This window comes from Phocoena phocoena, chromosome 15 (genome assembly GCF_963924675.1).
Source record: "Phocoena phocoena chromosome 15, mPhoPho1.1, whole genome shotgun sequence".
Classification (NCBI taxonomy): Eukaryota; Metazoa; Chordata; class Mammalia; order Artiodactyla; family Phocoenidae; genus Phocoena; species Phocoena phocoena.
The window spans coordinates 17,263,467-17,277,639 of NC_089233.1; the positions used below are offsets into that span (position 1 = coordinate 17,263,467).

A 14,173-nucleotide genomic window follows, 5' to 3' on the forward strand; every position below is an offset into this window, starting at 1 on the left:
TAGGAAGCAGAAGGGTACCATTTCCTAGCTATGAGGCCCTGGGCAAACCCTGTGGCATCAGTGTGCCGTGGCTGCCTCCCCTGAGCCTGCCCAGAGCAGGGGTGGGAGGGTGGCTTTTGATCTTTCGACCAAGAGAAGGAAATCAGATAGGGATGACAGGATAGAGACCAAACAACACAGAATGCTGCTGGATCACTAGAAATTTTGAGGAATTCTTGAAAGGCAAGAAAGCAGAGATCACATCTATGAAGCAGTAAAAGCAGAGGAAACTATGGACCAAAACAAGGGCAGTAAAATTTTCCGTACAAGGAAGTGTGGGTGTGTGTGTGTGTGTGTGTGTGTGTGTAGCTGAGTCCAGAGTCAAGGTGGAGTGAGAGGAAGCCCTGGGGCGTTCACTGGGGGCTGCTTTTAGGGCTGCTGGCCCCTCCCCAGCTGTATTAAGTGCACACAGGCTGATGCCTGGATGTGGGCAATGCTCCAGGAGGCTGTTTTCCCCAAAGTAAGCTAGGAGTTCCCATACCTGGTAGAGGAGCTAAGGCACACACCCTCCTGGAGCATGTTGTGCCCCAACCAACATCAAGGTCAGGTTATATTAAATAGAACAGGCAGAAGTAGGATTCTCAAATACAAAGATGAGCAGACAACCGAGAATGACCAAACATTTGGGAAAACCAAAACTCTGAAGACTGGCACAAAATTTAATTAACAAAAGAACGAACACCCAATGAAAGCGAGTTAATAGAATAAGCAGAGGAAGACTTTAGAATCCTGAAAATTAATATGCCTGGAGAGATCTGAGAGGACATTTCATCCATGAAAAAGAAACAGCTAGAGATCTCAAGTTTTAATTTTATCATTAACATTTTGGAAAAGATAAACTAAGTACAGAAAGAGCTAAAAGGTGACAAATTAAATGTGCTAGAAATTCAAGCCAAACAATTTCACATGGTAACAGTATAAAAAGACAAAAAGAGGGCTTTCCTGGTGGCGCAGTGGTTGAGAGTCCGCCTGCCGATGCAGGGGACACGGGTTCGTGCCCTGGTCCGGGAAGATCCCACATGCCGCGGAGCGGCTGGGCCCGTGAGCCATGGCCGCTGGGCCTGCGCGTCCGGAGCCTGTGCTCTGCAGCGGGAGAGGCCACAACAGTGAGAGGCCCGCATACCGCCAAAAAAAAAAAAAAAAAAAAAAAAGACAAAAAGAAAAATATGAAAGAAAAATTAAGAGACTTGAAGATCTAGGCCAACACTTGTCCAGGAGAAGTTCCAGAGGATAGAACAGAAACAATGGAAAATAACAACAATAATAAATGAACATTTTCCAATGCTAGAGAAAGACATAAGCCTTTAGACTGAAAAGGCCCACCTAGTGCTTTAAACGGGACAAAGAGAATGACACTGATATATTCATATGGATTAAACAAACAACCTGTCAGAAAACATCTTGACTCTATATATACAAAGTGACAGATTTGAAATGTATAAAGCAAAAACAGAGAAATATAAGGGAACATTGATAAGTTCACAGAAATCACCCAGATTAAATAGACAAAAATTAACTGGGGCTCTATTGCAGTGGTTTGCTAATGAGCGTAAGAATTTTCTGGGAGTCCTATTAAAAATGAAGATTCTGGGCTTTCCTGGTGGCGCAGTGGTTGAGAGTCTGCCTGCCGATGCAGGGGACACGGGTTCGTGCCCCGGTCCGGGAGGATCCCACATGCCGCGGAGCGGCTAGGCCCGTAAGCCATGGCCGCTGAGCCTGCGTGTCCGGAGCCTGTGCTCCGCAACAGGAGAGGCCACAACAGTGAGAGGCCCGCGTACCGCAAAAAAAAAAAATGAAGATTCTGAGCACTCCATGCCCCCTGTAAACCCAGCTCTATATCTTTGAACAGGGTATGAGAATTTACATTTTTAATAAGAAGCCAAAGTGATTCTGATATAGGTGGTCTGGGACTATACTGGGACATACATAATTGCCTGGTTAAATAACATAATTAATAGCTTGCTTTAATAGATATACTGAGAACTTTATACCAAAAAGAGAATGATTATTCTTTTGAAATACCGTAGAGCATTCATAAAAATTATCTGGTAGACCACAAACAAAGTCTCAAAAACTTCCAAAACAACAGAAATCAAACAGACCAGTCTCTAACCATAATGTAGTAAAATTAGAAATTAACATAGAAAGATAGACAAAAACTCTCTACTTAGAACATTTGTAAAACTCTTCCAAATAAAGAGAAAAAAAATCCCTAAAATCACAAACCAAAAGAAGTAAATGACAATGAAAACACTACATCCACGCAAAATTTGTGAGATAAGGACAGAGCAGTATTCAGAGGAAAATTTATAGGCTTAAAATTGCTGTATTAGAAAACAAGACTGAAAATAAGGCAATTAAGCATTTAAAGTAAGAAGCCAGGTTATGGGATGGGGGTGGGGGGAGAATCAAAGCAATAAATTAAACCAAAAAGTTCAGGGAAGGAATCAAGATAAAAGCAGAAATGAACTGAAATAGAAAACAGTAAATGAATGAATGAATGAATGAATGGCAAAATAAATAAAGTATGCATGCTCAATAGAACTGAAAGCTGGGCCTGCTGTGCCTGGGCGGTAGAGAGAGCTTTTCCTATTTTACTCAGTTTACTTCTTAATTGTTTGAATCTTTTCTAATGAGAAATCACTCATGTATTAGATGTTATATAAAATGACCAAATAATGTGAAAATACCTAAGAAATTCTAAGTAGACTATAAATGCAAGAAATAAAAAAGATTATTTATTCTGGTATTGATTCAGAGATCATTTGAAATTTTCATTAAGATTGAAAAGGATGCTTTAGGAAGTCAAATACCATCCAGTATCCTCACTTACAGGGATGCTCTATTAGGTGAAAGGATTACTACATCTCTCAGTTCTGGACCTGTATTTTATGGGTAGTTGGTGCTTGTTCAGCATCATTCCACACAAATCATTCATGCTCATCACTGACTTATTCCTGCTCAGCTGGCTTTGTGCTGTCTGACCTACCTGCGCAGGGACCTTCCTAATGCCATTAGTCAGGTGGACCTTTGGTCTGAGCTATCCAGCTGGGCATCTCTGGGTACATTCAGGATGCCATGCTCCTGATGGTTCTTGGTATAAGAGGGGCTAACTCAAGTGTCACTGGAAAGGAAAAAACCTCTTTCTCTTCTCTTGTCAGGAGCTAACAAAGTTTTCATTGTCTAAATCAAAAGTTGCAAGCTGGTGGTCTGAAGACCAAACCCGGCCAGCAGGCACATCTTGTTTCGTTCATAGAAAATCGTGAATTAGTTACCAACATAAAAAAAATGGGAGAAATCAAACACAAACAAGCCCAGATACTTGGCTTCTCTTAAAATTAGAAAGTCTGGCGCCACCGGGCCCCTATGATGACAGTCAGCTGAGCTGTGTAGAGACTGTTCCCTACATCCCCACTAGTTTCTACCATGCCCTGACACCCAGGCCAAGTGCCATCCTTGGTACTGCCCCCCAACCCCCCTCACTCATGCCATTTAAATTTTCATTTTAATTAGCACCCTCTGCCAGAAATCCCAATATTTCAGAATCCAAGCTGTATCTCCCAAACTGACACTTCTACCCCAAGTAGCACAGAAATTCTTTGTCAGATTATGTGTCCTGATTCATAGTTTGGAAAATACTGTCATCATAATTATAACTTAGCGATGTGATAACTGAACTCAGCTATGTGTGGGCTGGCCAGGGTACCTAATCAACCTCTCTGCCACGCTGGCTCATTGATTCAATCAATCAACTACCCAATGCACTTGCTTAACAGAGATTTGCAAACTAACTCTACGCCAGGCACTTTTCTAGGGACCAGAGACACGGCAGGCAAGAGATAGCACACGTCTCTGCCATCATGAAGCTTAGATCTGGGATGCGGGGGGGAGGGTGTTTAAGCTCTAAATATGTAACTTGCAAACAGCCTCCAGAAATGGTCCTTGGATGAGTGGAGGGCTCCATGAACTACCACGTATCCTGTGTTCTTGTGGATTTTGCAATATGGGAACTCCCCCTTAGGATGTATGATTTCAGAGCTGACAGGCACAGGAAATATCTAATCTATCACTTTTTGTTGTAGGGGAGGAAATGGGGCTCTAAAAGAGTATGACTTAGCCAAGTTCCCACAGAGTTTATAGAAAAGCTCAAACTACCCTCTCCAGACTTGCTGAGTCACAGTCACTGGTTCTTTTTCCTCCCTAAAACAGGAGCCACGAGCTCCCTACATCTTCAGAAAATGTAACGTCGTGTGAAACAGCAATGGGAGACAGTGTCAGACAACAGGGAGAGGTGAGGACTACGGCAGAGTGAAGGGTGCATATGCTCAGAATAAAAGTTTTCTAATTCAAAATATTGGTTTGGCCAAAAAGTTCGTTCGGATTCTTTTCCAGTTTGGCCAAACCCATAAAACAGCAAAAATAATGATTATAGCACAACACCAGACCAGCCAATGAAACACACCCGTGAGCTGAAGCTGGCCCTTGAGGTCACGGGTCCAAACCCTCCCCTTTGGATATATCCTCTTCCATTTATCACTATATTTCTACCCTTATCTTGAATTTAAGCATAACTTTTTCAAGTCGTAACTAATAAGAAATCCTCTCTTACATGCCCCTAGTTTTTCTGAATTTTTTTCCTCAAGTTTTAGACCTATTTTGAATGTGCGATATATTTTGAATGTGACCGAAGTGAGAAAACCAAGTATGAAGGGTGCATATTCATTTTCTTAATATAATAATGCCTTAATAATATAAAATGAATTTTCTATTTATCTAAAATTCACCCCTTTAAATAGTCAAAAACCTAAATAAAATAATTTTAAATGAAAGTACTTCTAAAATAGATAAGACTTCCTTGTCTTCTTAAAAGAATATGTATATTAAATATAATTTAGTCTTTTCTTAATACGAATGATCAATATTCTGGATAGAAATTGATCTATAATACAGGAGATATTGCCAGGAGCTATTATGCTTTCGTATCTTTCATTTATTAAGTGACATCCTCTCTTACCCGAGTTTCCAGAAGTACAGGAGATGGTTTGAAGACAAGGGAAGAGCCCCATCTCATCCCTTTCTGGCTTTTGTGAACCTCCAGATTTTTGTTGTTATTTTATTTTGCTTTTTACTTTACAGTTATCTTAATTTTATCTGACATATGAGATCTTGACTTCCAATTTTAACATTTCTTTCTTTTATAGTCCCCAAATCAAAGCCACAAAGTCCGAATGATCTCGAAAACTTTCCTTCCATTAGAGAGAGACTCTAATCTTCAGACCTTCTGATTCAGAATCCCCAGGAGTTCATCTGTTAAAAACTGTGCTACCTCCTGTAAACAACTCTCTTAGCACAAAAATTTGACCTAAAATATGCATTTAAAAAAATATCGTGGGACTTCCCTGGTGGTCCACTGGTTAAGACTCCATGCTCCCAATGCAGGGGACTCGGGTTCAATCCCTGGTCAGGGAACTAGAGCCCGCATGAAGCAACTAAAGATCCCACGTGCCGCAACAAAGATCTCACGTACCGCAACTAAGACCCAGCACAGGCAAAAAAAAAAAAAAAAAAATATATATATATATATATATATATATATATATCCTTAGTGATTCTTTTTGTTGTTGTTGTTATTTTTGTTGTTGTTATTTACTCTTCCCTTTTATTTTTTTTAAACATCTTTATTGGAGTATAATTTCTTTACAACGGTATGTTAGTTTCTGCTTTATAACAAAGTGAATCAGCTATACATATACATATATCCCCATATCTCCTCCCTCTTATGTCTCCCTCCTACCCTCCCTATCCCACCCCTCTAGGTGGTCACAAAGCACCGAGTTGATCTCCCTGTGCTATGCGGCTGCTTCCCACTAGCTATCTATTTTACATTTAGTAGTGTATATATGTCCATGCCACTCTCTCACTTCATCCCAGCTTACCCTTCCCCCTCCCCATGTCCTCAAGTCCATTCTCTATGTCTGCATCTTTATTTCTGTCCTGCCCCTAGGTTCTTCAGAACCATTTTTTTTTAGATTCCATATATATGTGTTAGCATACGGTATTTGTTTTTCTCTTTCTGACTTACTTCACTCTGTATGACAGACTCTAGGTCCATCCACCTCACTACAAATAACTCAATTTTGTTTCTTTTTATGGCTGAGTAATATTCCACTGTATATATATGTGCCACATCTTCTTTATCCATTCATCTGTTGATGTACCTTAGTGATTCTTGTGTATATCAAATTTTAAGATCCATGGCTCTATCTTTTCCTTATAACAGTGGTTCTCAAATATTGCTGCAAATTACAGTCACATGGGGTGCTTAAACAGAGGAACCATGTCTGAGTCCAAATCCAGAACCAGAATCAAAACCTCTGGATGATATGACCTGGAGATTTGTGTTTCTTTTATTTAGTTAGCTTTTTACTTTTTGTTTTGAGCTAACTGTAGACAATACAGAGCCATACCATGTACCCTTCATCCAGTCTCCCCCACGGTAACATCCCGTATAACAACAGCACAATAGCACAGTCCAGAAACTGACATCAATACAATCCTGCTAAGCTTTTTAAACTAGGTCTCCTTTGTTTTTACTTTTCTCTATTTCTTCCTTTGCTGATGCTTAGCTCTACTGAAGCAGCTTATCTCCTCCTTAATGTACTGGCTTCTTAAAAACTTGGTTTGAAAAAATGTAAAACCCGTAGAAAATTTATCAGCATAGTATAATAGAAGGGTATAATGAATGCCCAAATACCCATCACCTATATTCAACAATTCTTCACCAATTCTCAGAAACCTGAGAACAGGGACCTTTTCCTACATAACCACAATATAATTACCGAATTCAGGAAATTTAACATCAATACAGTATTATTTTCTAATATAATATGATTTCATTAATTTTTCCAAACCATCCTTAAATTTAGAGCAATCCCCCCAACCTCCTAGGATCTCACATCACATAACTGTGGTGTCTCTTTAGCCCCCTTTAATCTGTAACAGCCTTTCTCTGTCTCTTATGCAACTGACATTTCTGAAGACTCCCGGCCAGTAGACTGTCCCTCAATTTGGCTTTGTCTGGTTGTTTCCTCATTGGACTTCACTTTTGAAAAACATTTTTCATCAATGTTCCCAGCTCGGGGTTCACTGGGGGAATATTTGTCAGAGGAGAGGTCTTCTCCAGGTTGTTTAAAACAGTTAAGCAGAACCGATGGATGGCCACCTCTGAACACCTTCCTCCTAGGCAGAACATCAATGATATTCACAACAGACCCTGCCCAAAAACAGCTCAGCGCAATTCCCGGCCTGTGATTGTTAATTTTATGGAACAAGGAGTCCTGGGGTCTGGGCTTCCAGTCTGCGCTTCTCTGAGGCCTTGGTGAGCAACATCAGTTCTCATCCCTCGGTTTCCTCAAACTATAAAATGAGAATGAAAATTCCTAGCAAGTAACTTGCAGGGTTAATGAATGCAGTGATGGATGTTATACACTCCACACAGTGCTAGGTACTGAGTAAGTGCTCATTTAACGTGAGCTTTTACTATCATTAAAGAAAATAATGGTATTAAGTCAAGCCTCTTGTGAGTTGTTTGAAATCTTCTGGTGGGTAGGCCAGAGGTTTTTTGTTAACATCCAATCCTGTTGTGATCTGTGTTGTTTTCCCAGGTGTAAATGGAGGCTCTGTCATGGGGTCTATCCTATGGCCCAGCTGCTTGGTATGAAGACCCTGGCCCCTGACAGTTAGGATGTGAAAGTCCATCTTATCATTACATCCTGAATAGTTAAGAGGATCCTTTCTCTGTCTATACTGCTTGGAGGGTTGGGGCGTCCATGTACATTCAGAAGGGAGAAATTAAAATCACAGGGCGTGGTGCTGATGGGAGATTTGGTATCCTAGGGGCAAGCAGAGAGAACTGGGCGTAGTAAAAGAAACTTACGTCCCTGGAGATGTATGGGGTCCTCTTTCTCTCTCTTGGTCTCTATGCCTCCCTAAGTCATTCTCGCTCTTAAAGCTCATCTGATCAAACTCATCCCTGATTTACCAACACCATTGCAGGAACACAGGTAAGTGGTCCGGGATTCACACTCTGGCCACCAACAACCTAAACAGTGCTCAGAGCCACGGGGTTCAGAGGGCTGAGTGAGTACTGGTGTGGTAAGATGGCCCTGGCATGTTGTTGATTAAAAACAGTGGGGCTATCAAATAGCCTGGATAGTATAATCCCATTTATGTGGAAAGAACAATAAAAGATCAAGAAAAGGGACTTGCCTGGTGGTGCAGTGGTTAAGAATCCACCTGCCAATGCAGGGGACATGGGTTCGAGCCCTGGTCTGGGAAGATCCTACATGCCACGGAGCAGCTAAGCCCGTGCGCCACAAATACCGAGCCTGTGCTCAGGAGCCTGCAAGCCACACCTACTGAGCCCGCGTGCCACAACTACTGAAGCCCGCTCGCCACAACTACTGAAGCCCGCTCACCTACAGCCCGTGCTCCGCAAGAGAAGCCACTGCAATGAGAAGCCCGCGTACCATGACGAAGACTAGCCCCCGCTCGTCGTAACTAGAGAAAGCCCGTACGCAGCAACGAAGACCCAATGCGGCCATAAATAAATAAATAAATAAAATTTTTTAAAAAGGCACTCGCTCAAAGGTTATTTATATGGCAATCTGAAACAGCAGAAGTTCCCAAGCAATAGAACTGCCCTAAAAAATGATCCTTCCTTTTTTAAGTCTCACCATTGAAATTAATGAAGGGTGACTGAAGGGATTTGCTGAGGAGCCCTGCCGGGGACAAAGTGGGGCAGGCTGGTCCACTGAGGGATGCTCCACCAATGATGGCACAGCCCCATAATCTACACTGTACCGACAGGTGGGTGAGCCTTCATGGACCACAGCAGAGTCCACATGTGGCAGCCCTGCTGGTGGCACATGGGTTAAGACAGGTCTTTAGTTGTTATATGTGTCAGTAAGTAACAATGACTTCAAAACATTGAATTGTAATTGTGGCCAAATATCCAATTCACGCCACTCCAGGATCTACACAATGGAAAGAAAAACTCAGAGAAGGTATTCCAGAAGATGCCGGAGTGGGCCAATCTTCTTCCCATCACCTGTCGTGCTCTCAGGGACTGATAAGATAACGCAGAAAATACCACTCATTGGGAACAGGCCAGGACTGGAACATTCCAGATCAACTATCTCATCTTGGATATAATTAATATATACTTTCAAGGAAAATAATGAATATATGCAATTTTTAGTCTGGATGGTAATATACCCACCTATTCACGGCACTAATCTCTGGGGCAGTGGGATTATGAGAGGACTTTTATTTTCTGTGTTATCATTTCAATTTTTAACATTGATCATGCATTGTCAGGAAAAAAAGGATACCTTAATAATAGAAAAAAAATGTGTACTTTCATTCCTGGTCCTTAAACGGAGCCGAAAGCATTTAAATGGAGCCTTATTATCCATTGTAACACATACCCCAAGGCAAGCCAACATAACCAAGACCTGGCACTTAGGCAGAACTCTCTGGAAAGAAAGAGGTGTTCTCCTTTCCCTGGAGTTGTTAAGCTACAATGGCTTACAAAACCCTATGATGGCTTCTCCTCTGACTCAAAGTAGAATCCCTCACCTTCAGCGCAGCCCTCAAAGCCCGGTGCCATCTAAGCCTTGGCTACGTCTCTGGCCTCACCCCCTCTTCCTTGTCCCCTTGCTCACTCACCTCCAGCCACACTGGCCTCCCTGCTGTCCCCCCTCCTCGGGGCCTCTGCACCTGTTGCTCCCTGTGTGTGGAAGCTCTTCTCTACCTACTCACTCCCTGGCTTCCTGGAGGCCCCTGCTCACACAGCACCTCATCAAGGGTAAGCCCCATCCTCCCATATCACATGGCAGCCTCTGCCCACATTCTCTAGCCCCTTACTCTGCCCTAGTTCTCTTACAAGCCCGATCATCTGCTGGCATATTATGTACTTGTCTGTTTTAGCTTCAGCGTCTAGATGGTGCCTGGGACATGGTGGGAACTGTGGTACATGCAGCACACACTTGTCTAAGGGGACAGCTACCCCCCAGCTCCACTCGCGGCTGTCATTTAAGAATGTAATTCCTAAATCTTTCGACTTTTCAAGAGAAACCCCCAATTCAGATTTTGACATGAACTCTCCTGATTCTTAAATGTCAGCTAGTAATTCACATCTTTTAAAAAGGCACAGTCAACGGGGGTGAAGGCCAACAGAACACGCCTGCATATGCTGGTCTGTGAACTGAGAGTGCCAAGAAATTGAAGTTCACTAAGGATCTGATGGAAGGCGAAAAGGCTGGTGTGTTTCAACAGTGAAGGTCAGATGAAAAGTACACATGCGGACAGCAATTCCTTTTGCTCCATTTCAGACTGCACTTGCAAACAGTGTGAGGGGGGCTGAGTATATGTAGCCAGGCATTACTTTTCCTTCTCTGTTCAGATTGCATCTCTTAAGGCTTCTGTCTTTGCCGAAAACTGGCATGGCCATTTCACTCTTTCACTTAGCAGGAAAATAACTCTAGGGGGAAACTGACTGTGAAGGCTTACGGAGTGCCCCCTCAAGCTGGGGAGAAAAAGGGAAGGAAGAAATACAATCAGGCACTCACGGTGGAGAAAATTAACTGCGGGTGAGCAGGGAGATGCTGATTCAGAGCACGCTCACGCAGGAACGCTAATGGAGCTTAATAGCTTGTGAGGGACAGGCTGCGTGGTGTTGCAGGGAGCTTGGAAGCTTGCAAAGGAAGGAAGACTGTATATGTTCAATTAACAGGCGGTACCAAATGGCCAAAGGAGGAGAGGACGAGCATGCCTCCTGCTTGAAGGGCACGCATGCGTTCTGAGGCAGGGGGCGGGGCTAGGGTTGCAACTGACTGAACTTGGCTTCAAACCAGCCTCCCTAAGGGAAGCTGAGGGCTGTTTGCACAGACTGATCCTGAGCAGAGAACCTTTTGGTTGATTCAAAAGCATGTGTGTGTGTGTGTGTGTGCGTCTGTCTGTGTCGTGTGGGAGGTGCGTGTTGAGGGCAATAACGTCCACGATTTTTCCCACTGTAAAAATCCCATTTCTGTGGACTGTTTTTAAGGAAACAAGGTCTTTGGGTCCTTCCATAGAAAAGGACTTTTTTTTTTTTCCAGGAAGACAAAAATTTGCAATTAACTTTAACTTTCAGATTTTTTGCAGCCGGAATGTGAAACAAAGTGATCCCCTGCTCCTTAAATCGTCCTTCCTTTACAAGCAAAGAAGGAAACACCAACATGCAATGGTGATCAGAGGAATGTTTCCTGGATGACATTCCCATCTCCTTTTTGAGTCGTTTTCATTTCAGAAAAGCAGGTTTTTGGTACAGAAGGTCACATGCGGAAGGAAGTCTGTCCTCCTGGTGAGGCTCTGGAATCTGCAGCCCGGGTCTGTGGCTGAACAATCTCATTCTGGCAAATGGGGCAGGACTGGCTTAGCAACTTGACCCTGCCTCCTCTCTAAAATTTAGCTTGTATATAACCATGGAGATAATTTACATACTCATTCTAATTAGAAGAGCGATGCCCTTGAAATAAAATTCAACTCTCCATCCCTACCCGTGCCAGGTCTGCCCCTCTGCCCCGCCAACCTCATCGCCTTCTAACTCCCCTTGGCTCACATCACATCTACATCATGCACCCTTGAACAAGCCCAGCCTCAGGTCATCCGTGCCCGCTGTTCCCTCCGCCTGGAATGCTCTTCGCATTGCTGTCTCCAAAGCCGGCTCCTTCTTATCCATCAAGTTTCAGCTGAAACATCATACCTGAGAGAGGCGTTCCTTCCCTCTCTACCATCTAATGTTCCCTCTCTCCCATGCTGTCTGATCTCCTGGCTGTCCCATCTCCCCTTTCTGTTTTGTTTTCCTAGAACGTATCAATACCTGAAATCGCATTATTTATTTCTTGGTTTTATTCTTCATTGTCTGTCTCTCCCTCGGGAACATGAGTTGTTAAGAATAGGCCCCTTGTCAGTTTTGTTCATTTCTGCATCTCTGGTGCCTAGGACAGAGCCTGATCCTCAAAAGTAGGTACCCAACAAATGCTTGTTGAATGGGAGACTGGGGTTTACTGTTGCAATTCCAAGGATTTCAGAAATGAAATGACAATTTGAGGAAGGGGAGTGAAACACCCCATGGTCAACCCTGTGAGTTGCTACACGGCCAGGGACTCTGAGCTACAGCTACACAGGGCCTCTGGGTGTTTCCATGTGTGGTTTCTGGTGCCGTGGCAGGAGGGGGAGGGGGCGCAGATATTCAAAAGATTTAACAACAGGTTTAGGCATACAGATGTGGACAGGCTGAGTATCAGCTCGGCTTACCTATCCTTACCTCCCTGGCCCTCACACTCTTATCCAGCTTTTAGGAACCAGGTAAATGTCACTCCCTCCAGGAAGCCTTCCTAGATACTCTCTCTCCTGGTCCCACTACGCCCTGCCGCACCTCTCAGCTCCCTCTTGCAGTAAAGGGATTATATGCTTTTGCCTCTTTTGGGTCAGACACCAGCCTTGCTGACCTTTGGACACTGGGTCCCTCCCTAGCAGAGCGTCTAGCACAAGATCTGTCTGCTTGTTTAAGTGCGGGAAATAAATGCAAGAGTGAAGGAAGGCAAGAGCTCACAAAGGAAGGAATAAGTAACTGTTAGAAAGCGCCCCCGAGAGCCGCTATAGCCCCGAGCTGAGGCCAGTCCTACCTGTGGACGATCCCCAGAAGCATCCTCTGCCTTGACAGTCACACCCCCACGTGGCTCGCAATCTTCAGAATAGTCCAGAGGAGGCTCGATGTGGAGCCGCGGGCCAGCTTCCGTTCTGATCTGCACAGATTTCTATACACAAAAAGTCAGACCGTTTCAGATACAGTGAAACGAACCTCTTGTTTCCTCCGAGGGGCAAGCACTGTAGGGGTTCGCTGCACATGACAGCAGCCAGGTCGGGGTGCACCTGGCCCGGCGTCATCCCGGGAAGGCCAGCTGGATGGGTCACGCCACTTCCACTCAAGCCTTTACTGGTTCTTACTGCCCGAAGTGTGTGTTCAGTAGAATTTTTCAGTAACGTTTTTGGTTTGAAATAACTTATCGGTAGAATTTTAGTGGGTGCTAACCTTCCCCAAATGGGCTTTGTGATCTAAATAAGTTTAGGAAAGCCCGGGCTTTGGGCCAGGACTTCTCAGGGCCTTTAATGGCCCCCTCACCCCCTCCTCCACACACACTGTGGATATCCTAAAACAGAATACAGATGGAACATACCCCAAACTTTTGGGGCCATGGAAACTGTGTGGTGGGGCCTCTTCCTCCTAGCACTCCCTGGATCATTCTTTAGGATACCCATCCTTTGGCCTGGTGTGGCAGCCCACAGGCTGTCCCTGGAATGTCCGTTTCCCCTTTCTCTCTTGTACTGAGTCTCCAGATGTTCAAGTGATGCTCCCAGCATCCCCTGCGGCTGGGAGGGAGCAGGTGAACACGTTCTGGTCCGTGATGTGTGTGGGTGGGTGAGAGGGGCATGTACATCTTTGAAGTTGTGCCCGGAAAGGGAAGGGGAGAGCCCCCCCCTTGCCCTGCCCCCCTTCCTGCCAACTGGAATGAGGAGGTAGCAGCAAGCCGCTGAGGACTGTGGGGAGGGGGCGACAGCTGGAGGATGCTGGAGTGACAAAAGAGGTTGTGCTGGGGTTCATCCATGAACTCTCAGAGCAAGGTGACTGCCCACCGCTAACCTGTGTCAGAGACATCAACTTTCATGTTGTTTAAGCCAATATTTGGATCTCCTTGCTTTAGGAGCCAGACCTGTACCCTAAATGGTGTATACTTGGCATGTGAAGGTCTCTACAACATGGCCCCAACCGATCTTTCCCGCATTGATTCCCACACATACATTCACACACCTGACACCTGGGCCAAGCAAAATTGCTTCCTGTACCCCGAATATTTGCAGCTTTGTCAGCCCAGCACCCATTCCCCAGCCTGCAGGAAAGGTCTCCCTCATTTTCCTCCAGGCCCCATTTCCCTCCCTGACTCAGTCCACATGTGGCCCAAGGGAGGGTGGGAATGTGACTCAGGCCTGGCCAATTAGCCCATTCCATCCCTCACAATATGCCTGGCCA

The 14,173-nt window shown here is 44.4% G+C and overlaps 1 protein-coding gene across 1 annotated transcript in view; it reads right to left on the reverse strand.

Moving 5' to 3' along the window:
- Positions 1-14,173, reverse strand: part of KATNIP (katanin interacting protein) — a 148,012-nt gene that overhangs the window by 111,923 nt on the left and 21,916 nt on the right. The window contains exon 5 of the mRNA XM_065893189.1: positions 12,771-12,902. Within this exon, the coding sequence (XP_065749261.1) occupies positions 12,771-12,902 (132 nt within the window). The remainder of the gene's footprint in view (positions 1-12,770; positions 12,903-14,173) is intronic.